Raw genomic sequence first — 26,368 nt, forward strand, 5'->3', positions numbered from 1 at the left:
AGCAATTGTGTACAATGTACACTTCTAAAACAAGGGTAAATACAATAAATTACAGACAAAATAAGACTGGAAACAACACACAACAAGAGATAGAAACTAAGAAATAGATGGAGAGGCAGGGAGAAAATTCCTTCAGTAGCTGGCTGAGGAATGTTGTAACAGCTGGACACAAAAATAAACTTTCCAGTTTCCTGTCAGCCGAAGCTTGTCGGTTGTCACTTTTTGACTCACAAGTGAGTCTTTGTTCCTCATCTGGCGGAAGCAGACAGGACTAAGTCCTCTGCTGGAACACGTTCGGGAGGACAGGCGCAGTATTGGATCATCCTTGTAGAGAATTCCTTGGCCAGCACACCGGGTTGTTGCCCCTGGTTTTGGTCAATATGATCAGGACCCCTTTCTGTGAGGCCCCCACTTTTTGCAAGTTGAGTTGTCTGCTCCTGTATTTCTGCAAAAAAAATTCTAAGGAGGGAGGTTGCCATGTTGCTAGGCAACACTTTCTCTCCCTGCTCACGCCAGCACCTGGAGTTAGGCATGTCCATTCCTGCTGGAAACTGGTGGGGAGCAAGTCAGGCAGGAGGTTCTCCACCTACTGGATCCCTGGGCAGGATCTGCCTGATGGGATGGGGCTGAGGGCAGGGTGAGGAGGGGAGAGGCCACAGTTCACCAGGAGAAGCAAGGATCCTGAAAAGGAGGAGCGGGTGTGTGAAAGAAAAAGGTTTGAAAGACCAACCCTAGTGGCATATGGTCCTTAGGGTGCCACCATCCCTAATTCATCTATAGCCCTAAGACAAGGATCGGCAGACTCTTTCTGTGAAGAGTCAGAATATCAGTATCCGGGGCTTTGTGGGCATAGAGCCTCTGTCACGGTCAACTCTGCCGTCATAGGGCAGCCACAGCTGCTGTTTAAGTATGTAGACCAAGCAGCAAGGCTGTATGTCAATAAAACTTTATTTATGCAAGCAAGTGGCAGGATAGGTTTGGTCTGTAGGCCATGCTTTACCAACTGCTGACCTAAGGTTTTGGATGTTCAAGAGATAAGGCTCAGAGATTGTACCCTCCCTGAGCCTCAAAACTCAAAGAGAACCCACCTCCCAAAGGGAGAGATACTTCTTTCCACCAACCAGCAGCTGCCTCCTAGCAGTACTTTGAGGCTTTTCCTCATCACAAAAGCATTGTGGGAACACCTGCTTCTGCTTCAGGGTGACCCAGAACCATTGGTTCCCACAGCTGGCACATTCTGTGGCCACCTCTCTATGGTCGCTGGGGAAAAAGAGAGCCCTGAAGATGACCTTCCTGTCTTCCACAGGCACCCAGTTCCCATTACCCCTTCTCCCCTCATAAAAGTATCTTAGGAGCTATTGACCTGATATCAAGAAAGAGATGACAGTTAGGTGGAGAAAGTGAAAGGCTACAGAACCTTAGGAGCAGCTATCCAAACAGAGCAAAGAGAGATAAAGAAAAAGGATAGGATGGTCTCCTTGGAGAAGGGTCGTGAATCACAGGAGGAAACCAGCATGTAGCCAGGCCACCACACCACAAACTCCAGGGAGTACCATTTCGTTTGTCATGATGCCCGCCAGGTAGATGACACCCTGGGTAGATGATGCCCCCCAGGTTTGTGCAGTGCACAGCTGAATGTGGCATACCCAGCTCTACAGTAACATATGCTTGGATGGTCTCCTGAGATCAGCACTGGGGTTGGGCTGGTTTAAACATACATCTAAAGACACCATTTGGAATTGGAAGGAGTTGTCGTAAAGCAAAGTGAGTCAAGAGTAAAGGGTCCACCAGCCTGCGTGTTGGCTGGAGCGAACCTCAGAGCACTTCCCATTTTCAGCTCCAGCAGATGTGGCCAAGCCAGATCTTGCCTTATTTTCCCATTTTCCAAGAGACGCTGGCCACTCAGATTTTCATGTGTAAAGTGAAAGACCTTGTGCTCTTCCACTGTTGGCAACAAATTCAGATTTCTATCTTAAATACACCCATGAGCCAGATTAGGCAGTGAACTTCCAATTCTCCACCAATGGCTGAGCCTGTGTCTAGAATTTAGGGTTCATCAGCCAGTACGCCTTATCAGACATAGGCTGGAGAGTACGTATCATGAGCTGTAAAATAGTCACCAAACTGAAAATGTTTCACAGATTGAGGAGGTTCTCAGTCTCGTGAAGAAGTTCCCATCAAAGAGAAAGTGGGATCCTCCTGAGACTGGTTACCAAAGGTGGGCATCCGTAGCCTGCTGGCTCATCAGTTTCCATGGCAGCAGTGTGCACCTAAAGCCCTGTAGTTTGGCTACAAGAGGGGTTCTGTACATGGAAGCTACGTGTGTAGCTTCCCAGGGACACACCCAGGCCCCAGCCTTCTAGATGTCTCTTAAGCTTGCATTTCTTTTCCCTCCCCTAGATCTTCCTGGTTCGTAAATCCACCAAAATGCAGAAGAAGGTCCTCTGCCTTCGCCTGCCCTGTGAATTTGGAGTCCCACTCAAGGAATTTGCCATAAAGGAAAGCACATACAGTAAGTGGTCGTCAGGTGGTGAGGTCCCAGTGGAGTCGGGTCTTCAAGTAAGCGGAGGGGGAGAGGGCCTGCAACTTGAAGATGGACAGATGTGGGTCTGAGTCCCAGAGCTGTCACTTATCCCCTATAGATAACCTAGCACAGGAGCCTCGGTTTTCTTACCTGTATAATGGGATGGTGGTGACCTCAGAGAGCTGTTGACAGCCTTTGTACAAGGTTCACAGTCTATTGCCTGGCACATGACAGGGCCTCACAGAGGCTAGTTTCCCAGTTACGCCGGGCGTGGTCCCCAGGTTTGCTGATGGCTAAGCTGAAGGACGGGCTGCACGACAATCTTTTCTGGGGATCTTACTCCAAAGTGTGTGTCTGCACAGTCCTTGAATAGCCCTAGAGGGGATTGTCCCCTCCAGGCCACCCTTCTACAGTGTTCTATAGGGGCAACTGGTCATAGGCTGAAGTTTTGGAAGGAGAGAATCAGGAGTGTTGGTTTCTTTCTGCTGATCTGTGGTCCCTGGAAACGTGAAGTCTTTGGGAGGTCAAGTTTTCAAGGAAAAGGGGAACACACAATCCTGATGCCCTTTGAGCCTCCCAGTGACAATCAGAAGGTGGACCTACAGCCCCAAGGGGTAGGCCTCTCTCAGCCACAGGTGAGCGAGCCCAGGTGTGAAGGCCAGTTTGGATCCTGATGTAGACCAGATTCTCATTATAAGCTGAGCAGCCTCAGTCTTTGAAGGAGCCGAAGGTCCCGAGACTGATGTGGGGGCAGATACAGGCTTCCAGTCAGCCTGGAGTTCAGAGTCTTGCTGAGCCAAATATCTATTAACTGGGTCTGGAGGAGATGTTTCCGGCCACAGCGGAACTTGCCAGCCTCTGTGTGATCTACAACTGGCCTCAGGTCAGCTGTAGATGGGGTCCTATGATGTTTACCTCCAGGCCTCTTCCAAGGTCGCTGACGTCAGGGAAAAGCTCCCACGTGCAGAGTCATCTGAGCAGTCACTAAGCTTGGCTAATGATCTGCCGGTTTATTTACATTAGGAGGGAGTCAAAAGGTAGATTTCAAACCCGCCCTCTGAAAGACAGTGAATTAAATGTTAAGTGAAAAAGGGTGATGCTGAGTTGGCTTTTTTAAGTCAGCTAGCCAAGAGGTGATAAATCTAAGTGGTTTTTAAATCCCTTCTAACATCCACAGTTGAAAAAGCTGGCGTCAAACTCAACATTCAAAAAACTAAGATCATGGCAACCAGTCCCATCACTTCATGGCAAATAGATGGGGGAAAAGTGGAAACAGTGACAGATTTTATTTTCTTGGACTCCAAAATCACTGCACACAGTGATTGCAGCCATGAAATTTAAAAACTCTTGCTCCTTGGAAGGAAAGCCATTTCAAACCTAGACGATGTATTAAAAAGCAGAGACATCACTTTGCTGACAAAGGTCCGTCTAGTCAGTTATGATTTTTCCAGTAGTCGTGTTACAGATGTGAGAGTTGGACCATAAAGAAAGCTGAGCGCCTAAGAATTGATGCTTTTGAACTGTGGTGCTAGAGACGTCTCTTGAGAGTCCCCTGGACTTGAAAGGAGATCCAACCAATCAATCTTAAAGGAAATCAACCTTGAATATTCACTGGAAGGACTGATGCTGAAGCTGAAGCTCCAATACTCTGACCACCTGATGCAAAGAACCGACTCATTGGAAAAGACCCTGATGCTGGGAAAGATTGAGGGCAAAAGGACAAGATGGTTGGATGGCATCAGCAACTCAATGGACATAAATGTGAGCAAATTGCAGGGAATAGTGAAGGACAGGGAAGCCTGGTGTGCTGCAGTCCATGGGGTCACAAAGAGTCGGACAACTTAGCAGATGAACAGTTCCCACAGTTTACCGTGATAAGTCAGCTTGCAAATCCCACCCACCTTCCCCTCCTACAATAAGTACAGTTAGTGTTTTGTATTTTAAACTTCTCTTGTTGTTCGTCTGAGATCCCTCCCTGGCTGCATGATTTTCCTCCCTGTTTTGCGAAGATCTTTATCATTTCTCTGGTTTTAAAGTAGCTGAAAGAGCTAGTCTGCCTAGTCTGAGCAAAACATTAACCTGCCTATAACTGGTTACCACAGGCCTCCCATGATGACCCCTTCCCAGGCAGGGTCTACCTTCTTTGCGAGGAAGAGCTGGCCTTAAAAACAGATATTTTTGGATTTTGCTGGTGGTCTAGTGGCTTAGACTCCATGCTCCCAATGCAGGGGGCCCAGCTGTGATCCCTGGTCAGGGAACTAGAACCCACATGCTGCAACTGAAAGGTCACATGCCTCAACTAAAGCTCCTGCATGCCCACAACTAAGACCCAGCACAGCCCAATAAATAAATATAAAAAGCAAAACCAAAAAACCCAAAACCCCATAGCTATTTCGTCATAACATCTGGACAGTGTTTTGCATAATAAGTACCAACTCATATCTGCATAGAACTGCTTTCACAGAAGTTACTCCATTTTTTTAAAAATCGCACTACCCACTACTCTCCTTCTGGGAGACAAGGAAAGTATAATTATTGTCCATTTTACAGATGAGAAAACCGAGGCCAGAGATGTTAACCTACCCAGGTTCGTTCCCTTTTACTCCACTCACAAAATTGTGGTACATATGGGTGTGTTTCTCTTTGTGTCTGTCAGTCAGGGTATATGTGTAGGGGTACTAAAGAAATAGTAAGTAAGTGAAATAATACAACATAAGCAAGTAATAAGCAAAATAAATGAGGATGTGGAAGGGAGAGAAACTCATCTGAAGTTAGGGAATCATCACAGAACTGAAGCTCTTTGGAGAATTTCTGGAAGAAGGGCTGCCGGGGTGGTATTTCAGCCAAGACAGCATAAGGAGTGGTTGGCAAATACATGAATTTTTGAAGTCAAGCCACTCTCTCTGTTCCATCATTTAGAAGATTTACAAAATGGCACACCATCTTGCCAGAATACTTCTTTCTTGTAAGGTTGCACACTTAGTGGCGGCAGTGGGGTGGGGCGGGGGCTCTTGAAGTAAATAAATTGTAGCATCTTTCTTGCCAAGTTGAACCCAAGCTGATGTATGGGAACCTGTGTTATCCTCCAGGCTTCACCCTCCTTCTGCCTTTTGTCTTAACCACAAATGGCGCATTTGTGATCCAGGAGGTCTGGCCTGGGAGGGTCAAGGGCTGGGGGGGCCTTGGTGTTCCCCCAAGCCCTGCCTTCTGCTGGCCTCTCGCACCAGCCCGTTTGACCCCTTGACTCTGCCCAGTTTTGTATCCTGAACTTAAAAAAAAAGATAGTTGTGTAATTTGAGTCTTGGCTGCTTTGTTTACCAAGCACTGGAGCACGTGCTCCGATGAGTCAGGGGCTGGACTTACTGTAGGCCGCCCACCCTCCTCTGGCCTATCTCCCGCGACCATGCATCCTCCGTACAGCTGGTTCCCATCAGGCGCGCGGGAGACGGTCGGGGAGCCCGGAGATGCTCCTGCCCTCCCAGCCAGCAATATCAAGGGCCTTTCCTTTCCCAGGATGCACTCGGGGACACTCAGCTGGTTTCCGAACTCTCTCTTTTCCAGCCTTTTCCCTGGAAGGCTCAGGAATCAGCTTTGCGGATTTATTCCGGCTCATTGCTTTCTACTGCATCAGCAGGTAAGGCTCCCTTTGTCTCCTGATGTCAAGCCGCTGCTTGGTGACTGCGCTGTCAACAGCCCCCAGGTTTCTTGATTCACCCCGGGCAGGGGGCTCTGGAGGGCTTGTCAGCTATTGGACGTCCCTGGAAGGATTGGCCCCTGAGGTAAAAGGGTCCCCAGGCCCCCCTGTGCTAGGCTTAAGATCAGAATGACTGCCCTGGCCCCTGTAAATGTAAAATCGCACACTCACGTAGAAAGGGACCTGTGATGCAAACCGGTTAAGTTTAAAGATCCTAATATTCCTCATGGATCGAACTAAGAGTGTCACACTGAATGAAGTAAGTCAGAGAAGGAGAAACATGGTATGACAACATGGTATGTGGAAGCTAAATAGAAATGATACAAATGAACTTATAAAATAGAAAGAGACTCACAGACTCACAGACTTAGAGAAGGAACCTATGGTTGCCGGGGGGAGGGGGGAGTGGAAGGGATAGTATGTGAATTTAGGCTGGACATGTACACAGCGCTATATTTAAACTGGATAGGAAGCTTCTCTGGTGATCCAGTGGCTAAGACTCTCCCAGTGCAGGGGGCCTGGGTTCGATCCCTGGCTGGGGAACAAGATCCCACATGCTGCAATAAAGACCCGGTACAGCCAAATAAATAATTTTTTTAAAAAAGAGAATAAACTGGATAACCAACAAGGACCTTCTGTATAGCACAGGCAACTCTGCACAATGTTTTGTGGCAGGCTGGATGGGAGGCGAGTTTGGGTGAGAATGGATACATGTGTATGTATTGCTGAGTCCCTTAGCTGTTCACCTGAAACTATCACAACATTGTTAATCGGCTATACTCCAATCCAAAAAAAAAAAAACCTCCTCTGGGATTGGCACACATAGCTTTTCAAGGCAGAGGCCTTCCCTGTCCCCCTTGCCTGGCAAAGCAATATATCCTTTTCTACTTCAGAATAAATCAAGGTCCTAATGTTTCGGAAAACTCCCCAGTGGATGCAGTTCATCTAGAATTGTGGGTGCCTTCAGCCCCTAAATCTTGCATCCCTCTCCTTTAGGCCCGCTGGGTACCCCTGTAACTAAAGGAACTGTTTCAGTCTACATGAAGCTAAGCCCCAAACCCCGACGTTAACAAGTGTCAGGAGGGCGCAAATTGGGAAGGGCTTTCTTTCTTTATTTTCTTGTGAGCCACCCCAGTTTCTCAAATCAAGGATACTTTCTGTGAATCAGGATCAAAACGCATTGTCTGCAGAGGCTAACACTGCCTCCTCTCAGGTAGCCTGGCTTGGTCAGGGGGGTGGGGGGAGTCCCTGGGTTTTTCTCCACATCTGTTGCAGCTGACAGAGCAGAGATGGGCATGTGTTCCTGGGGTTTTTTGCCAAAGATACTTCTCATCCCCATCCCACCTGTGGCTGAGAAGTCTATTTGGAATCGGGTTATTTTATGTTAATTTAATATGTGGGCTGTTTCTCAAAAACTGAGTTAGGTGTTTGTTGCACCTGTTGGACTAGACCCTTGGCGGGTAGGTGGTAGAGGAGGCACCAAGCTGTCCACTCCCGGAGGTCCCCAGACCAGGCCAGCCGAAGGCATGGTCAGCAGCCTGATGGGGGAGGCACTTTCAGAGAGGGAAGAAACAGGGCTTTTACGCCCCTGAATGGGACTGACCGCAACCCCGTGAGTACCCTGCAGGGGCCACCACCTGCCCAGGTGTGAGGGAATCCACTCGAGGAGGGCAGTGCCGAACCCCCACATCCCCAGACATGCTGTGCCACGAGCCCCTGAGAGCCACGATCAACCCAGCATGTGGGCCAGAGGTGAGGTTGGCCAGCGTTTGCACGCCATAGCTCACGTCTTGATGGGCCTGCTGTTGTTATGAAAGATAGTCCCACCTAGGCTCTGTGACAACCTAGAGGGGTGGGATGGGGTAGGAGGTGGGAAGGAAGTCCAAGAGGGAGGGGACATAAGTGTCCCTATGGGTGATTCATGTTGATGTATGGCAAAAACAACACAATATTGTAAAGCAGTTATTCTTCAGTTAAAACTAAATAAGTTAAAAAAAAAAGATCATCCCACCCAGAAAACAGGGTTTGGCAGCCTGAGAAAGAGATCATCTCTGCCATCGGTGGTCATGGGAGACTGGGTACCGCTGTCCAGGGCCACTGGATGACTGGAGGGGACAGAGCCCATAGAAGCCTTGGTGACCTACACACGTGATGCCAAGACAGGTGCTCACAGGCAGACCCCTCTGTTGACATTTTGTGATTAATAGCCATCTCCTCCTCTTTAGAAAATCTACACAGGGAGTAAAAACAAAATTAAAAAGATAAAATGAGTACACATGTACTAACACTCTTGAGTGAGACATTTTTAACATAGATGGCTTTATTTTGTCTATCATGAGAGTTTTAGCGCCGGGGTGTAGGTGAGAAGGAGGCACCCTCTTTTGTGTATGTATGTGAGGAGGGGCTGGGTTGTGCCCTTGCCCGGCACAGCAGGAGAGGGCTCACAAACAACATCTAATTTTCTAGTAGATCAAAGCCTAAAACCACCTGTGAGTGAATGACAGGTGTGGTTTCCTGCCATCTCTGTCATTAAGGAAAACCAAAACCAAGCGCGCGATGTTTTAGGCTCTAGGTACTGTGCTGGGCAAAGTAAAATCTTAAAATAAACGTAGGTTGGTTTTTGTTTGGGGCTTCCCAGGTGACTCAGTGGTAAAGAACCTGCCTGGGTCAGACAATACGTGGTTTTCCTCCCAGATCGTGTAAAGAAAGTAGATTTTCATGAAGTGGGCAAGCCATGGAAACATATATTTGCATGATGCTTTGGCGTTACATGGCCTCTCCTGGGTCAGGCAGCCACTCTTACACAAATGCTGTGTCTCCTGATACTCCACCTGCTTCATCCAGAACAGATGTGCAGGGACAAGTAGAGGGAGGTGATCGTAGCGTCTAGGACAAGAAGGCTCTCCTGGAAGCAGGATGTGTCCCTGGCTTGACACCCTGGCAAAAGGAGCCTCTTGACTGCCAGCTCCCAATATTTATGTGAGCCCTCGTGACCCTGTTACACTCTATTCATGTTTTGCTCTTTTCATCAGCCTTACTAATTTGTTGTTCATTGTCAACAGCCTCAGGGGCTCCAAGATTCTCTGCTCAACCCGATTTAATCTGCTGTAGCCCAGAGTGTTGCCCAGCCTTACTGTAAATGACAAGTTGTTTGGTGTAGTTACTTTCTTCATTGGAAATATCCAGAGCATCTTGTGTAGACAGACATTCCAAGTGTTGCCCTCACACACTTCACCACAGGCATGGGTGGGGAGGGGTCTCCTTGCTGTTCTTTATACATGCCAGACACCCTCCTACCCCAGGGTCTTTGCACCTGCTGTTCCCTCTGCCTGGAATATGAGGCCAACTCTCACACTTGAACCCTCTTTATTTTTCTGCTTTTGTGCTTTATTTTTATGCATGGAGCATATCCGCTTCTCGTAGATTCTATGAATTGCGTTATTGTTCTCTGTCTGCTGGCATCCACTGGAGTGACGCTTCATGCAGGTGTGGACTTTGTTTTGTTCGAAGCACCTAGAACACTGTCTGGCACATTGTGGATGACCATAGACTTTGCTGGATGAATGAATGAATTCTTTCTTTGTAAGATCAATACCATCAATGGGGAAAAAAAAAAAGTCCTTTCCTGAGAAGTCATTATTGTCATTGCACATTCATTCATCTATTTATTTGAAGCACACTCTCTCCCACCTGTATCAGGCCAGGTTGTGTGCTGAGCCCCATTTAGATTTCACCAGTGCTGAGAGCATGATCCAAATCCTTGTGTCTAAGGGTTAGTCTCTCAGTTGTGTCTGTGACCCCCATGGACTGTAGCCCACCAGGCTCCTCTGTCCATGGGATTCTGCAGGCAAGAATACTCGAGTGGGTTGCCATTTCCTTCTTCAGGGGATCTTCCTGACCCAGGGATCAAACCCAGGTCTCCTAGCATTGCAGGCAGAGTCTTTACCATCTGAGCCCAGATCCTTGTATGTGAAGATGAGCAGATGTTTCTCAAGTCTGCCTTTGCCCTTTGGGAAAAACAGGAGATCACAAAGCAAGAGGTCACGGTGGTGACGCTATGTCTGGCCATGGCAGGATCCTTTTGCAAGCCCAGCTCCTTCCTCTTGGGTCTGCTGGTCTGCAGTGCTGCAGTGCGTGTGTATCCTGGTCCACACATGGCACCAGACTTTTTAGGGGCAGGGTTGTCGCATGAGGTCCTTTAGCTTTGCTTTTCTGCTCAAAGTGTGATCCAGGGGCAGGGAGCTTGGCAGAAATGCCAAACCTCCAGCCTCCCCTAGACCTGTTGAATCAGAGCGCAGCCTCACAAGACGCTCGGGGATTCAGGCACACATCACAGTTAGACAAACACAACCTGAAGACTCCAAAGGAAGGTCTGCCACCAGCACACAAGGACAGCATTTGGGCTCCAGCTGGAACCCCTCACAAGGAAAATCAACAGACATTCACTGAGAACCTACTGTGGGAAATGCAGTGGGTAACACGTCTCAGTTTAGGATCACATATTCCCACCCAGGGTGTCGGGGTCCAACATCCAGTTCAGTTGAGTTTAGTTGCTCAGTCGTGTCCGACTCTTCGTGACCCCATGAATCGCAGCACGCCAGGCCTCCCTGTCCATCACCAACTCCCGGAGTTCACCCAAACCCATGTCCATCGAGTCGGTGATGTCATCCAGCCATCTCATCCTCTGTCGTCCCCTTCTCCTCCTGCCCCCAATCCCTCCCAGCATCGGGGTCTTTTCCAGTGAGTCAGCTCTTCTCATGAGGTGGCCAAAGTACTGGAGTTTCAGCCTCAGCATCAGTCCTTCCAATGAACACCTAGGACTGGTCTCCTTTAGGATGGACTGGTTGGATCTCCTTGCAGTCCAAGGGACTCTCAAGAGTCTTCTCCAGCACCAGAGTTCAAAAGCATCAATTCTTTGGCACTCAGCTTTCTTCACAGTCCAATTCTCACATCCATACATGACTACTGGAAAAACCATAGCCTTGACTAGATGGACCTTTGTTGGCAAAGTAATGTCTCTGCTTTTGAATATGCTATCTAGGTTGGTCATAACTTTCCTTCCAAGGAGTAAGCGTCTTTTAAATTTTATGACTGCAGTCACCATCTGCAGTGATTTTGGAGCCCCCAAAAATAAAGTCTGCCACTGTTCCCCCATCTATTTGCCATGAAGTGATGGGACCAGATGCCATGATCTTAGTTTTCTGAATGTTGAGCTTTAAGCTAACTTTTTCACTCTCCTGTTTCACTTTCATCAAGAGGCTTTTTATTTCCTCTTCACTTTCTGCCATAAGAGTGGTGTCATCTGCATATCTGAGGTTATTGATATGTCTCCCGGCAATCTTGATTCTAGCTTGTGCTTCTTCCAGCCCAGTGTTTCTCATGATGTACTCTGCATATAAGTTAAATAAGCAGGGTGACAATATACAGCCTTGATGTATTCCTTTTCCTATTTGAAACCAGCTAGTTCCATGTCCAGTTCTAACTGTTGCTTCCTGACCTCCATATAGGTTTCTAAGAGGCAGGTCAGGTGATCTGGTATTCCCATCTCTTTCAGAATTTTTCACAGTTTATTGTGATCCACACAGTCAAAGGCTTTGGCATAGTCAATAAAGCAGAAATAAATGTTTTTCTGGAACTCTCTTGCTTTTTTGATGATCCAGCGGATGTTGGCAGTTTGATCTCTGGTTCCAATGCCTCTTCTAAAACTAGTTTGAACATCTAGAAGTTCACGGTTCACATATTGCTGAAGCCTGGCTTGGAGAATTTTGAACATTACTTTACTAGCATGTGAGATGAGTGCAGTTGTGCAGCAATTTGAGCATTCTTTGGCATTGCCTTTCTTTGGGATTGGAATGAAAACACCTCTTCCAGTCCTGTGGCCACTGCTGAGTTTTCCAAATTTGCTGGCATATTGAGTGCAGCACTTTCACAGCATCATCTTTCAGGATTTGAAATAGCTCAACTGGAATTCCGTCACCTCCACTAGCTTTGTTCATAGTGATGCTATCTAAGGCCCACTTGACTTTACATTCCAGGATGTCTGGCTCTAGGTGAGTAATCACACCATTGTGATTATCTGGGTCACGAAGATATTTTTTGTACAGTTCTTCCGTGTATTGTTGCCACCTCTTCTTAATATCTTCTGCTTCTGTCAGGTCCATACCATTTCTGTCCTTTATCAAGCCCATCTTTGCATGAAATGTTCCCTTGGTATCTCTAATTTTCTTGAAAAGGTCTCTAGTCTTTCCCATTCTGTTGTTTTCCTCTATTACTTTGCATTGATCGCTGAGGAAGGCTTTCTTATCTCTCCTTGCTATTCTTTGGAACTCTGCATTCAAATGGGAATATCTTTCCTTTCTCTTTTGCGTTTCTCTTCTCTTCTCTTCACAGCTATTTGTTAGGCCTCCTCAGACAGCCATTTTGCTTTTCTGCATTTCTTTTCCATGGGGATGGTCTTGATCCCTGTCTCCTATACAAGGTCACGAACCTCCGTCCATAGTTCATCAGGTACTCTGTCTATCAGATCTAGTCCCTTAAATCTGTATCTCACTTCCACTGTATAATCATAAGGGATTTTATTTAGGTCGTACCTGAGTGGTCCAGTGGTTTTTCCTACTTTCTTCAATTTAAGTCTGAATTTGGCAATACGGAGTTCATGATCTGACCCAGTCAGCTCCCAGTCTTTTTTTTTTTTCTGACTGTATAGAGCTTCTCCATCTTTGGCTGCAAAGAATATAATCAGTCTAATTTTGGTGTTGACCATCTGGTGATGTCCATGTGTAGAGTCTTCTCTTGTGTTGTTGGAAGAGGTCGAACCTGGGTCTCCTGCATTGCAGGCAGATTCTTTACCACTGAGCTATGAGAGAAGCCCCAATATCCAGAGCAGGTAGCAAATTGATACCTAATGTATTATTTGCATGACGGATCAACCATCATAGTCAGTGAGTCCAATATTAACTCTAGATACAGTTTAGCTGCCCGGGAATGCAATTCAGTCTTCACTGCTGATCTGGAACCAGGAACTCAGTCTGTCCTGCATGTGTTAACATGGGCAGAAGTCATGACCCCCCAGTCCAGTCACCAGTCAAGACAAGTCCGGTTGAATATGCTGCAATGTTGAAATAGTTAAAGCTATAGATAAATAACAGGGATCTACTGCACAGCACAGGGCACTGTATTCAATATTTTATAATAACCTATAATAGAAAAGAATCTGGAAAAAGACTATCAGTTCAGTTCAGTTCAGTTCAGCTGCTCAGTCGTGTCCGACTCTTTCCACCCCATGAATCGGGGCACACCAGGCCTCCCTGTCCATCACCAACTCCTGGAGTTCACTCAAACTCACATGCATCGAGTTGGTGATGCCATCCAGCCATCTCATCCTCTGTCATCCCCTTCTCCTCCTACCTCCAATCCCCCCCAGCATCAGAGTCTTTTCCAATGAGTCAACTCTTCACATGAGGTGGCCAAAGTACTGGAGTTTCAGCTTTAGCATCATTCCTTCCAAAGAACACCCAGGGCTGATCTCCTTTAGAATGGACTGGTTGGATCTCCTTGCAGTCCAAGGGACTCTCAAGAGTCTTCTCCAACACCACAGTTCAAAAGCATCAATTCTTCAGCACTCAGCCTTCTTCACAGTCCAACTCTCACATCCATACATGACCACTGGAAAAACCAATAGCCTTGACTAGACGGACCTTTGTTGGCAAAGTAAACTGAATCACTATGCTGTATATCGGAAACACTGTAAATCAACAAGACTTAAAATAAAATATAATTTCAGCTGAAACCTTTCTAGGATGGATATGAAAGCGAGAGACAGAAACGAGATGTGTAATCATGTGTATTCTCTCTTTTGAAAAATCAGGGACGTCCTGCCATTTACCTTGAAGTTGCCTTATGCCATTTCAACAGCCAAGACCGAGGCTCAGCTTGAGGAACTCGCCCAGCTGGGACTAAGTAAGTGGGTGCCCTTGCCCAGTCTCTTGTCATGCATGCGTGGAGCAGAGCCAGTGGCCCCTGATACATTGTTGCATCAGAATGTAACCCTCACTTCCATGGCAGAACTTCAGGAGGCCCTGAGTCACATCTTTTGAGAGACTTTTTCTAAGTCAAGCATTGAACCAGCTCTCAGAGGCAGGTGCTAGGTTTGCCTCGGGAGCTCCCACAGTTCTCCCCAGCACCTCCTGTTGATGAGTTTGAGCTCCCCCAAATGTCTGGTGGGTGTCTGTCATAGGTCCTCCCTTTCTATGGCATCTTGCTGGGGAATGGCCATGCCTGACGGACAGGGAAGTCCAGAGCGGGCACCTCCCCTGCTTGAGTTTCATTCTAGAATGCACAGTGTTGATGGCACTTCTGTGCTTTGAAGAATCTGACTGCACAGGGACATCTGTCTCAGTTCCTCTCTGTCTTAGTTCCGGCCCTGGTGTTCTCGGCCACGTCCCTCACCCTGCCGTGCATCCCCACTCCGGCCAGCCAGATGTTCGCTTCCCCTCGTGCCTCTCAACCCAGCTCCCTGCTGGGTGGTGGATGGTAGGGGCTCAGGACACACCACTCCCCAGTGTCACTTCTGGGTCCTGTTGCCCTGGGGAATCTGTGTGCATTTGACTTTCACACACACACACACACACACACACACACACACACACACACAATGTTTTCCTCCTTGATGGGAAAGGGGAATTCTCTTAAGATTTCAGGGCTCCAGTCTTCAGATAGATGAACAACCAGGCCATGGTATTTGCGTGAGAGTTGGAGAAGGAAATGGCAGCCCACTCCAGTATTCTTGCCTGGAATATCCCATGGATAGAGGAGCCTGGTGGGCTACAGTCCACGGGGTCGCAAAGAGTCGGACATGACTGAGCAACTTCACTTCACTTCGGGATTCAGAAGTGCAAGTCCCAGGATTCTTAGAACCTAAGAAACTGTGATACTTGACCCAGCAAATAAGAAATGTCCTTCCTTGGGCACGTTTTCCCCTTGCTCTAAAGAATTTGTTCTGAAGAGGGTCCCATTGCCAGGGGAGCCTGCAGAATTCACAGAGAAGCTGGAGTTAAGAGTCATGTTCCCCTCTGAAACCTAGATTGCCTCAGAAGAACTGCCACATGCATCCAAGGCCTGCCTGATGGCCAGCTGGGTCACAGGACAAGGAGGCAGAGTCCTGGTAAAAATACCAGGGCCACGTAAGTGTCCCTGCTGAAAAGTCATGCCATCTCTGCCACTGAGCTTTATAGCCCTTGGAGAGAGTTCAGAGCATTTCCTGAGTTTAAGGTCACATCAACACCTAGATTCTAGCCCTGCTGAGGACGCGTTCCAGGCCTCTGTTTCCTCTGGTGGCCTCTGTCCATGGGACCCCTAGGTGGGTGGTCCACCTGCTATGTGTGCTTCGTGCCAGGGCTCAAGGACTAGAGTATCTGAGGGCAGCCCTTGATCCCTGCAGAGGCTCAGGCAAAAAAAACAAAACTGTTCCGGTGGTCACTCACCAGAAGCAAATTTTTTTTTAAAGTGAAAGTATTAATCGCTCGGTCATGTCCCAGTCTCTGCGACCCTGTGGACTATAGCCCACCAGGCTCCTGGCCTCCTCTATCCATGGAAGTCTTCAGACAAGAATACTGGAGTGGGTAGCCTTTCCCTTCTCCTGGGGATCTTCCTGACCCAGGGCTCAAACCCAGGTCTCTTGCATTGCAGGCAGATTCCTTACTGTCTGAGCCACCAGAGAAGCCCATAGATATTCAACGTGTAATTGTTACTGTGCACTTCATTTTGTGAAGAGACATCCCTTTTTAAAACCCTGTACCTCATGTATTTTGTTCATCCAACAAGTGTTTGTGGAGGGTGTGCTATTGGCAGCCACAGCAAGGGTTTAAGGATCCATAGGGTCTCTCCCCCTTGCCCACTCCCCAGCTTTATAGTCTGTATGAAAACAACACATACACAGGAACTACATGTTCTATATTTGCAAAATCTTAACGGTGACAGTAGGAATTTAAGGAGGGTTAAATTTCGAGCTAGAGCAGCCCTATACTGGCCACTATAAAAATATGTAAGGCCAGCCAGTGCGCACTTGTTAAATTTCCTGGGGGCCACATGAAAGAGAATTAAAGGTGCAGTTATTTTTTATAATTTATTTACTATGTGAAATGCTATTTCAATATATCATCTCTATTTTTTAAAATAGTAATGAAATATTTTACCTTCTTTTTTTCTTGCTAAGTGTTTGAAATCCAGTATATATTATATCCTTACAGCACACTTCTATTCAGGCACTAAATTTTCAGCAAAAATACATGGATCAGTATTTAGATTCCATTAAATTTACAACTGAAGAAGTAGTTTCACATACCCCAGTTCCAGACCTACTTGAGTTTCCCAGTAATGGAATTGTCCGGTTTTACATTTAAATGGGTTTACATGAAATAAGATGGAAAATTGAGTCCCTCATTGCACAAGCTGGATTTCAAGCGCTCACTGGCCACAGGTGGCTGTTGGCTCCCCTGTTGGACAGCACAGACCTTAGAGGGAAGGAAGGATGACAGAAAGCAGGCAACAGGAGCCAAGGTCAGGGGTGTGCATGGCAAGGACAAGGCAGGCCCAGGGCTCCCGGCCTCACCCTCTCTCCATGATCTCCACCATCCCAGTGACCAGCCATTCTGGGCCCTTAGGAAAGAAACACAGTTTCAGCAAACAAAACAAGGCAAAGCTGTAGAGAGAACAACCTATTCCAGATGGAAATGACACCAGGTATTTATTTATCAGCCTCCCTCAATTTGCCTGGAAGACCAACCTGTCCGTCCAAGGACGCACAGGCAGGGTGGCTGCAGTCACAGCAATGTGCCCCACTCCAGAGTGTGCTGAGCCGCAGTGGCCACGGCTAGGATGTTGGAAGATTTGGGAGGAGTGGGCAGCAAACCACAAAGACAGACGAACTTGCACTTATCCTTGGCCTGAGCCCAGCTGTCCTGTTGTGTTTTTTTTTTTTTTTTTGCTGATGGGCCCTGTGAGTGCATTTTTCCTCCTTTTGGGTTTTAATGCTGAATGTGTAAAACCCCAGGCAGATTGTGTAATGTCCACAGACCCAGCTGCTAGTCCTGCCCATTAAAGGGGAACTGCAGGCCCTAGGGGGCGGAGGAGGGCACCCCAGGATAAGGGGATCCATCAGAAAGGGTGCTGCCACTGGGCGGGCAAACTCCCTCTTGGTGGAGCAAGTGAGAAGCCCCCACCACCACCTCCCCGGGGACCCCCCCGCCCCCTCCCAGCCTTCTCCCAGCTTCCACTATTCCTTTTTCCTCACCTGGGGAAGGGCTGGGCCCTCTGTGGGCAACAGCCAAGCCATTTCTCAAGAGCCTTGAAGCCCAAAGCCTCCTGAACCTTCCCGGGAGCCCGCAGCTGGGCCTGGCAGCATTTCCAGCCCTTCCAGTAAAGGAATGCAGTTAAAAGCAAAAAAGAGGGAGAGAGAAAGGAAAACACCACACTCCAGCGTAGCACCTCCCCTCCAAAGCCATGCATTGCCAGGCGAGTGTGCTGTTTGTGATGGACCGCCGAGTGCACTGTATTTACATTCTTGTGTTCACTGATAATGACTTTCAGATTTTTGGAGCTCTCCAGCTGACAACAAACCCCCAAACCCTCCACCTCCCCATAGGCCTCCCTCCTCCGACGGTGGCGGCGACGACGGCGTGGGTCCGGCCTCCTCGCGTCAGCTCTGCCTGATAAATGGAGTGCATTCTATAAAAACCAGGACGCCCTCGGAACTGGAGTGCAGCCAGACCAACGGGGCCCTGTGCTTTATTAATCCCCTGTTCTTCAAAGTGCACAGCCAGGACGTCGGCGGGGGCCCCCGGCGGCCCTGCACCCGGACTCCCGACGCGGATGGCACCGAGAGGCCTCGGTCCCCGCCGCCCCGGCCCCCGCCGCCCGCTATTCATAGTCAGCCCGCCGGCCCCCAGCTGGCCGGGCCCGTGGCGCCCCCGGCCGGCATGCCGGAAACCGTCGCCCTGCACCAGCCCGGGGACGCGGCGCGGCTTGGAGCGAAACCCACCCCCGTGCCTCCACCCCGGCTCAAGAAGCAGGCGTCTTTCCTCGAGGCGGAGGGCGGCGCCAAGACCTTGACCGGCGGCCGGCCTCGCCCGGAGCCCGCGGCGGGCCCGGCGGGCGGCGCAGGGGGGGGCCCTGCCCCAGCAGAGACGGAGGCGGAGGCGGTCCTGGCCTCCGGGGATTGCGCAAGGGCCCGGCGCGCCGCCGCCTCGGCCTCGGCATCCCGGCCCCCGTGGCGCGCGGGCCGCCAGCGGCTGAGTGACATGAGCCTTTCCACTTCCTCCTCCGACTCGCTGGACCTGGACCGCAGCATGCCCCTCTTTGGCTACGAGGCGGACACCAACAGCAGCCTGGAGGACTACGACGGCGAGAGCGACCAGGAGACCATGCCCCCCCCCATCAAGTCCAAGAAGAAGCGGAACAGCTCCTTCGTGCTGCCCAAGCTCGTCAAGTCCCAGCTCCGCAAGATGAGCGGCGTCTTCAGCTCGTTCCTGACCCCGGAGAAGCGCATGGTGCGCCGGATCGCCGAGCTGGCCCGCGACAAGCGCACCTACTTCGGCTGCCTGGTGCAGGACTACGTGAGCTTCCTGCAGGAGAACAAGGAGTGCCACGTGTCCAGCACCGACCTCCTGCAGACCATCCGGCAGTTCATGACCCAGGTGAAGAACTACCTGTCCCAGAGCTCCGAGCTGGACCCCCCCATCGAATCGCTGATCCCCGAAGACCAGATAGGTGAGTGCCGCCTTGCCTTTAAAATACATGTGTGTGTATAGAATTGCTTATACGTGCTATCGAGAAAAGATACCAGTGGAATTCAGAAGTCCACAGCCGTAGAAAGAAACTTAGGGTTATCAAAGGGGGAAGGGGAGGGAGGGAGAGATGAGTTTGGGATTAACAGATACACCCCACTGCAGGTAAAATAGGTAAGCAACAAGGACCTACTGTATAGCACAAGGACCGATATACTTAGTAGTTTGTAATAACCTATATGGGAGGAGTCTGAAAAAGAATACATATGTGTGTATCTATATATGTTTGGATATATGCGCTCAGTTGTGTCCAACTCTTTGCAACCCCACAGACTATAGCTCACCAGGCTCCTCTTTCCATGGGATTCTCCAGGCAAGAATACTGGAGTGGGGTTGCCATTTCGTCCTCCAGGATGTGTTTGTGTGTGTATATGTATATATATATATATATATGAATCAGTTTACTATACACCTGAAACTAATACGACTTTGTAAATCAACTATACTTCAATAAAATTACCAAAAAAATATATAAATATATGCTGTGTGTATATATATATATATATATATATATATTTGTAGCTTGTGGCCTGGCAGGACAATGTATCCTGTGTTAGTTCTCTTGGTTTCTCCGGAATTCAAAACAGCAACACACTCCACCCCCTGGGCTGATCTGAACTAGAAACACAGCTTCTTCAAGTTGACTTCATGTTATATACCTGGCTTGGGGGCTGAGCATCAGGCTCCGATACCTTTGGGGGAACGACTAATGGGAGCCGCAGATGGGTCTGTTCAGGGCTGGACCATTCCGGTTGCCTGCTTGATTTTGTCCTCTGTGTGGGCACTGAGGGTCTCCTGAAGGTGCGTCTCAGCAAGCCATGGGTGGTTGTGCTGTATTGGTTGGAAAGTGCCCTTTTTCACCCTCAGAGGAGGGCAGAGGCCATGGTGTGCAGCTGGGTGAGTTGCCACAGGGAGCAAGCACCAGCGCAGCAGAACATGACAGCATCAAAGTCCCCAGGGAACCCCTCCCTGTCCCCCTTCTCCCCAAAGGGTAACTGCCCTGCGGGCTTCTAATCACAGAATTCAATAAGTTTGGGAGTAAGCAAAAATAAAAAAGTCAAATGGACAAGTTTGTTTTGTGTATCTTTAAAAATAATTATCAAATTTTGGAGGGCACTTGAAAGGTGTTTTCTCCAAAGTCAAGGGGAAATAACTTTCTTTCTAACCTCATTGGAGAGCTGAATTGCTAATAGTTACTTTGGCCAAGGGAAGATTGAATTTGGCAAGACCTCTCTTTTTCCAGGCCTAGAGTCTTAAGAGATTTTTTTTTTTTAAACTTCAGAAGATTGACTCTGAAGGACAAATTTCAGAGACCTCATTCACTGGGCAGCAGCAATCAAAAAGAGCTACCCAACATTTCTAGGCCGTTCATAAAGCAAAGCTGGAATCGGTTTCTTTCTGATTGGGTCTGTTTGTGGAAAGTAGTAAACAGCGTGTGGTTTGCCGGTGGTGTCTCCCCGCCTCTCTCTCTCCCCCTCTCCTTGAAGTGAGTTTCAGCAGCTTTTTTATTTTCTCACAAAGGAATCAAAGCCTTGTTTGTTTTCCTGTGGCTTGCGCCTGGGTGGGTGGGGCGTGGCTAGAGCCCGGCTGCTGGAGAGAAAGCTGGAAGGAATGTGCCCCAGGATGTGCCGTGGGGATGGAAAAGCATGCCTTCGAGACAACGGAAGAGCAGCCCGGGCCCTCTCGGTCCGGCCCCCGCCCTCCCAGAGCCTGCCTCTCAGGGGAGACCGGCTCGGACCCCGCACCGGCCGGAGAGCCCGGCGGGCGCTGATGTCAGCGCTGGGCTATGTGGCCGCAGTGCCAGCCAGCCCACGGAGACGAGGCTCCTCCCTGGGGAGCCAGGCTTTGCCTTCCTTCCCCGCCGATGCTGTGAGCACCGACCGAAGCTGCCGGTCCTTCCGGCAGGTGGGGGGGAAGCCCTCCTGCTAGCTTCTCGGAAGGTGACATTTCAGATAGGGTATTGCTGTTGGTTGGAGCCCCGGATCTCATCTTCTCCAAAAACAGATTTGAATGTGGCCAGCAGTCTTTGACACAAACGCTTTGCTGCTCTGGAAAGATAGAGCTTTCCATCTAAAAATCTAAGGTCCTGAGGAGGAGGGAAGCTAACATCCAGGCTGCCTGTCCCAGCGATGGCAGTAAGTCTTGGCCTCAGCCCTGTGAAGCAGGCATCCGTGTGCCCTGGAGCAAGGCCGGGTTCTGCCAGCTGGAGCCAGGTGTCCAGGGCTATACCGGCCTAGCCTGTGCAGCTTCTGAACTTTCTTCTTTGGATTCAGAGCCTGTTTATTTGAGGGGACTTCCCTGGTGGCCCAGTGGTTGCCTTCCACTGGACCACCGGGGGGAATTCAACCCTTGGTCTGAGAGCTAAGATCTCATGTGCCTCCTGGCCAGAGACACAAAACATAAAACAGAAGCAATATTGCAACAAATTTAATAAAGACTTTTAAAAAGGTCCACATTAAAAAAAATCTTATAAATTAAAAACTTTTTTTTACTTTGTTTATTTGGCTGTGCGGGGTCTTTGTTGCTGCACAGGTCTTCTCTAGTTGTGGCAATCAGGGGTTACTCTCTAGTTTCAGTGCACGGCTTCTCCTTGTGGCAGCTTCTTTTGCAGAGCACAGGCTCTAGTGTGCAGGCTCCGTAGTTGTGGCACACGGGTTTAGTTGTCCAGCAGCACGTGGGATCTTCCCGGACCAGGGATCAAACTCATGTCTCCTGCATTGACAGGCAGATTCTTTACCACTGAGCCACCAAGGAAGCCCCCCACCCCAATTTATTTTTTTTAAACCCTGTGTTTTGAACCTTACCCCTCTCCCCTGCCAGAGAAGGCAATGGCAACCCACTCCAGCACTCTTGCCTGGAAAATCCCATGGACGGAGGAGCCTGGTGGGCTGCAGTCCATGGAGTTGTGACTTCACTTTTACTTTTCACTTTCATGCATTGGAGAAGGAAATGGCAACCCACTCCAGTGTTCTTACCTGGAGAATCCCAGGGATGGCAGAGCCTGGTAGGCTGCCGTCTCTGGGGTCGCAGAGTCGGACACGACTGAAGCGACTTAGCAACAGCAGCAGCAGCCTCTCCCCTGCTGGTGCCTATGTTCATATTTTCTCATAAGAAACTAAGGAGATTGGAAAACATTGTTAAATTGTATTATACACCTGATAGGAATACTATATTTGTCAATTATATCTCAATGAAAATTAACTTAAACATTTAATTTGTAAATTCAAGGGAATTAGAATAGTAGGCTCACCATTGGTAGAGGAAGCTCAGAGTGCCACTGTCTGCGAATGTGTGACACACTGCCACACTTTTTTATTGGTTTGTTTTGTTTAAGCTTTTGCATTAAAGCAGATGCTTCATCATATCTGTTGCTTCATCAGTGAAACTATTATTCTGTTTTGAAAAGGGCAGAGAATGTGCTGGGCTTTTGAAATTAAGAGGAAGGCAAGCCAAAGCAGAAGGTGACCTAAGAAACTCATCACATGCCCAGTTGTGAGGAAGGATGTGATCCTAATGATTAGAAAACCAATCCCCTTAAATGTGCCAGTTCAGATTCGGACTCTGGCAAGAAAATGGAGTCTAAATGATCTGTTTTACATATTCCTAAATGAAGGGCTCACTAGTTTACTAAGACCTTGTTAACACAGTGATTCCTTTGAGCTGTGTGATCAACTCACGGTTTTCACCTTCGTGTAGATTTTGCTCTGTTTTGCAAATTCAGGAATGGTGGTCAAGGTGTATAAAGTGACTTGTGGAGAGTTATGCTGCTGGTGGGTAGGGGAGATTGGATTCAGCCCTGGTCTCCTCTGGTTTATCTGTTTATTTTCACCAATCTCACTTCCTGGGAAGTTATAATCCACTTTGAGTGGATTCACTTTAAATGCCACCCCCAGGATTCCAAACCTCAAATTTCTTCAGAACCGGTGTCAACTGATGCTTGTAAGGCTTTTCAAGAATGCCAGTTGGGTTTCTCTTCAAAAAAAAAATCTAGTCCTGCCCTCCTTTCCCACAGCTTCTGGGGGAGAGAGTGCTGAATGAGGAGGTGGGAATGTAAAGCCTAGATCTACAGAATTCCATCCTGAAATTAAGGAAGTTGGAGGAGGTATTTCAGTGCTGTTACCCATGTAGAATTCCATCACTCATATGTGAAAAAGAACCATATGAAAGCATGTGCATTTAGTGTTTGGATACAGTGCTAATCTTCTTCGCAAAGGAGTTCTTCAGTTGCACAGAGAAAAGCCAATGAAAAAACCAAATAGCTCTCGCCCAACTGCCACTTTGTCCATGTGCTCCTATCATAGCCCTGTAGGTCAGCACTTTCCAGGTAAGAATGACAGTCTCAAAGCTGTAAAATTGCCAGCCTAAGTGGTGGTGCCCAATTGTAGAGAATTTGGCTTCTGTTTAGACTGCTCTTTAAAGCACTGCCACACAAAGCCCTGCCGTGTAGAGGTTCTTGAGCAGATGTTGGTTGATTGACATCAGCTTTGCTCTCCTGATGGGAGGAGAAGTTCCCATTTGACCCAGCTCCCTCTTGATTCCAGGGCCACATATCGTGTTTCCCTTGTGGTAAGCTCTCTACCCTCCACTCTGCAAAAGTGGTACATGGAGGGACAAGCAACTGCTTTAACAAAAGCATGTATACCATTTGGCATCCTCCTCAAAAGCCTACGATCTGTAACTTCATGGACAGAGTGAAGTGTACTCACTCCTGAATGCCCCGCCCAGTAAGGTATAGACCCTGTGACATCATTTGTTATCCCAGCACATACTCCTTATTGGTGGGTTTTCACATCACACCACTTCCACCTCAGTCTCTTTCAACCAACGAGAGAACTTAGTCCCAACTTTCTGGTAGTGAAATCTACACTTTGCAGAACTTGTTGCATTTTTGTGGATACTGTTTTGATTTTCTTACAGCAAAAGAATTTTTACCTCTGATTTGATATTAATCTTAAGGAAATCCCTCTGTTTTCAAGTCTTGTTTCAAGAAAAACAATTTTTCCAACTCCCAAAATGTTAGTAATCCTCAACTTTCTACTTCATTCAAGTTGCACACAAACACTCAACAAAGATACAGATAAGCCAACTGTGTTTCTAAAAGTCAGTAATGAAAAACAAGATATGGTTTTGCTTTTTTTAGTGGCTGTCAAAATGTGTATTTTTTCTGAGGAGTATTACCATTATTTGAAGAAAAAGTAGCCTTAAACTCAATTAAAACTGCCTTGTTTCATGTCATTTTTTTAAATGAGCATTCCAGACTGGGGATTCCCAGGTGATACAGTCAAAAAGAATCTGCCTGCCAATGCAGGAGAGTGGGTTCAATCCCCTGGGTTGGGAAGATCCCCTGGAGGGCGAAATGGCAACACACTCCAGTATTCTTGGCTGGGAAATCTCATGGACTGAGGAGCCTGGCTGGCTACATATAGTCCATGAGGTCTCAAAGAGCTGGATACGACTGAGCATGCAGGCATAAGTCTAACTCAAGCTTCAGTATCTAGTGTGATTTTCAGCTTTTAATTTTGAATTCAGAGTTTGGTTTAATCCCTTGAGTTATTGTGTTACCTGCTCTGTTTTAGGCAGGGTCATTCTGAAAGTTGTAGGCCGAGAGGCACAGTGGTGCAGAGCAAAGAGTTAAACCACCTTGACTCTGACCTCTGATCTAGTCCTTGTGTGCATGTCACCTGGAAGGAGGCGATCTCAGTACAGTATCAAAAGGTACAGAGCAAGAGAAGCCTCGACCTCTTGCAGCCTAGGAAAAGCACATCTATATTATTTTTGAAAATTAGTTTGAATAGATAGAAGACTGCCCCTCTTTTCCTGACTATAGCTCAGAAGACCCAAGGGAAAACACATAGGAGTTATGTATTCATGTCAGTCAAAGGGTAGTTTAAATACATGTAAAGTACATAAAAGTGTTTGGAATGCTTGGAAAGCACTTAGTACCCCGTCCAGTTCAGCCCCGATTTTTAATCCAGCTGTGCAGCCAAAGGTGACCATGTTAGCACTGAAGGACAGAAGCAGCTCCTTTTGCCCTTCTCGTACAGCGCAAGGGCCACTATGCTATTTCCTGACTTCCTTGCGGTAGGAACAACCAGGTTCCCCACCGTCCAGGGAAGGTCACTTAACTTCTGTGCCTCAGGGAGAGGGCCCTCTTTCATTGTGACAGGGCTGCAGCGAGGGCCGGCACAGAGCATGGGCTTCCGTCCCGCCCCTTGTCCCAGGAATTGTGCAAACAGATGTGCCCGTCGGTATTCGTGATGGTGCACGTTTGCACTTCACAGTTTGAGTTCCCCACAAAAAAGGTCTGCCTCTTGTCATCAAATGTTAACTTCTATTTCTTCTACTTTCCTTTCTTGAAAGAATGCTAGAACTTGAATAAGCCAAGAGGCTGTATGACCTCACTTTGTCTTTGATCTTTGTCATGTAGGTTGCAACCTACCCCTTTTGGACATCGTGTTGTTTAGACTCTGGGTTCTGTGGCAAATACTGGGAATTGCTTTGTTTTAACCAGGTTCAGAGTGCTCCTGTCTTCCCTGCCCTGGGCGAGGAGTAGGTGGCAGTTCAGAAGTTGCAGGCAGTGGCAGTGAGAGAGGTAAAGTGGTGAGGCCAGAGTCACTTAGAAAGACACAGCTGGGCCGGCTTCCAGGCCACCTCCTCTCACTCTTTCTAAGACACGCGCCTTCGCTGAACTTCAGCTTCTGGACTCTCGCTTCCTCTTTGGCAGCAGTTGGGGAGCAGCAAGTGTCCAGACAAGCTGATGAGCGGGCCTGTCCTGTGATGGGTTCCCGTCTCATGCCTGACTTTCTCTGGAATCCGTGCCTCTGATCAGAGGGAAGTGACAGACCTTAGGCTTCTGTCCTCCTTCCTAAGACGGGGCAATCACCTCATGGCTCTAGAGGCCGACACGTTTAGCGCTTCCTGTAAATCACTGCATTTACAGGTCTCACTAAGGTAGGGAGCTCTAGGCTCATGCCCCTGACTACTTCCCTGAGTGGATGAACTTTAGAACCAGTTGATAGGATCTCTATAAATATTTTCAGAAACTGTGTTTCCTGTGGGTTATCCAGTTAGCAATCGGTTTCTAACACTCAAAATGTTGTAGTGCAGACAGTTCTCCGGCATCTTTTTGTTTCTTGGTAGATAAACACAGTTGACATAACCAGTTCTTGGGCTTGAATCCTGGCTCCCCTTGGTACCTGTGTGGCATCCGTGTCTCTGGGTTTCCTCAGCTATAAAAATAAAGAAATCATGGTCCTCCCACCAGGGGTTTGGTGGAGGAGCTGAAGAGTCAGTGCGTGTCAAGTGCCT

The 26,368-nt window shown here is 48.2% G+C and overlaps 1 protein-coding gene across 3 annotated transcripts in view; it reads left to right on the top strand.

Annotated features, from left to right (window-relative positions):
- RIN2 (Ras and Rab interactor 2) overlaps positions 1-26,368 on the top strand; it is a 204,943-nt gene that overhangs the window by 163,011 nt on the left and 15,564 nt on the right. For all 3 annotated transcript variants that reach the window (XM_052650794.1, XM_052650796.1, XM_052650795.1), the window contains 4 exons: positions 2,401-2,512; positions 6,086-6,158; positions 14,086-14,177; positions 17,805-18,983. In XM_052650794.1, coding sequence (XP_052506754.1) covers positions 2,401-2,512; positions 6,086-6,158; positions 14,086-14,177; positions 17,805-18,983 — 1,456 coding nt within the window. The remainder of the gene's footprint in view (positions 1-2,400; positions 2,513-6,085; positions 6,159-14,085; positions 14,178-17,804; positions 18,984-26,368) is intronic.

This window comes from Budorcas taxicolor, chromosome 13, assembly GCF_023091745.1.
Source record: "Budorcas taxicolor isolate Tak-1 chromosome 13, Takin1.1, whole genome shotgun sequence".
Lineage (NCBI taxonomy): Eukaryota > Metazoa > Chordata > Mammalia > Artiodactyla > Bovidae > Budorcas > Budorcas taxicolor.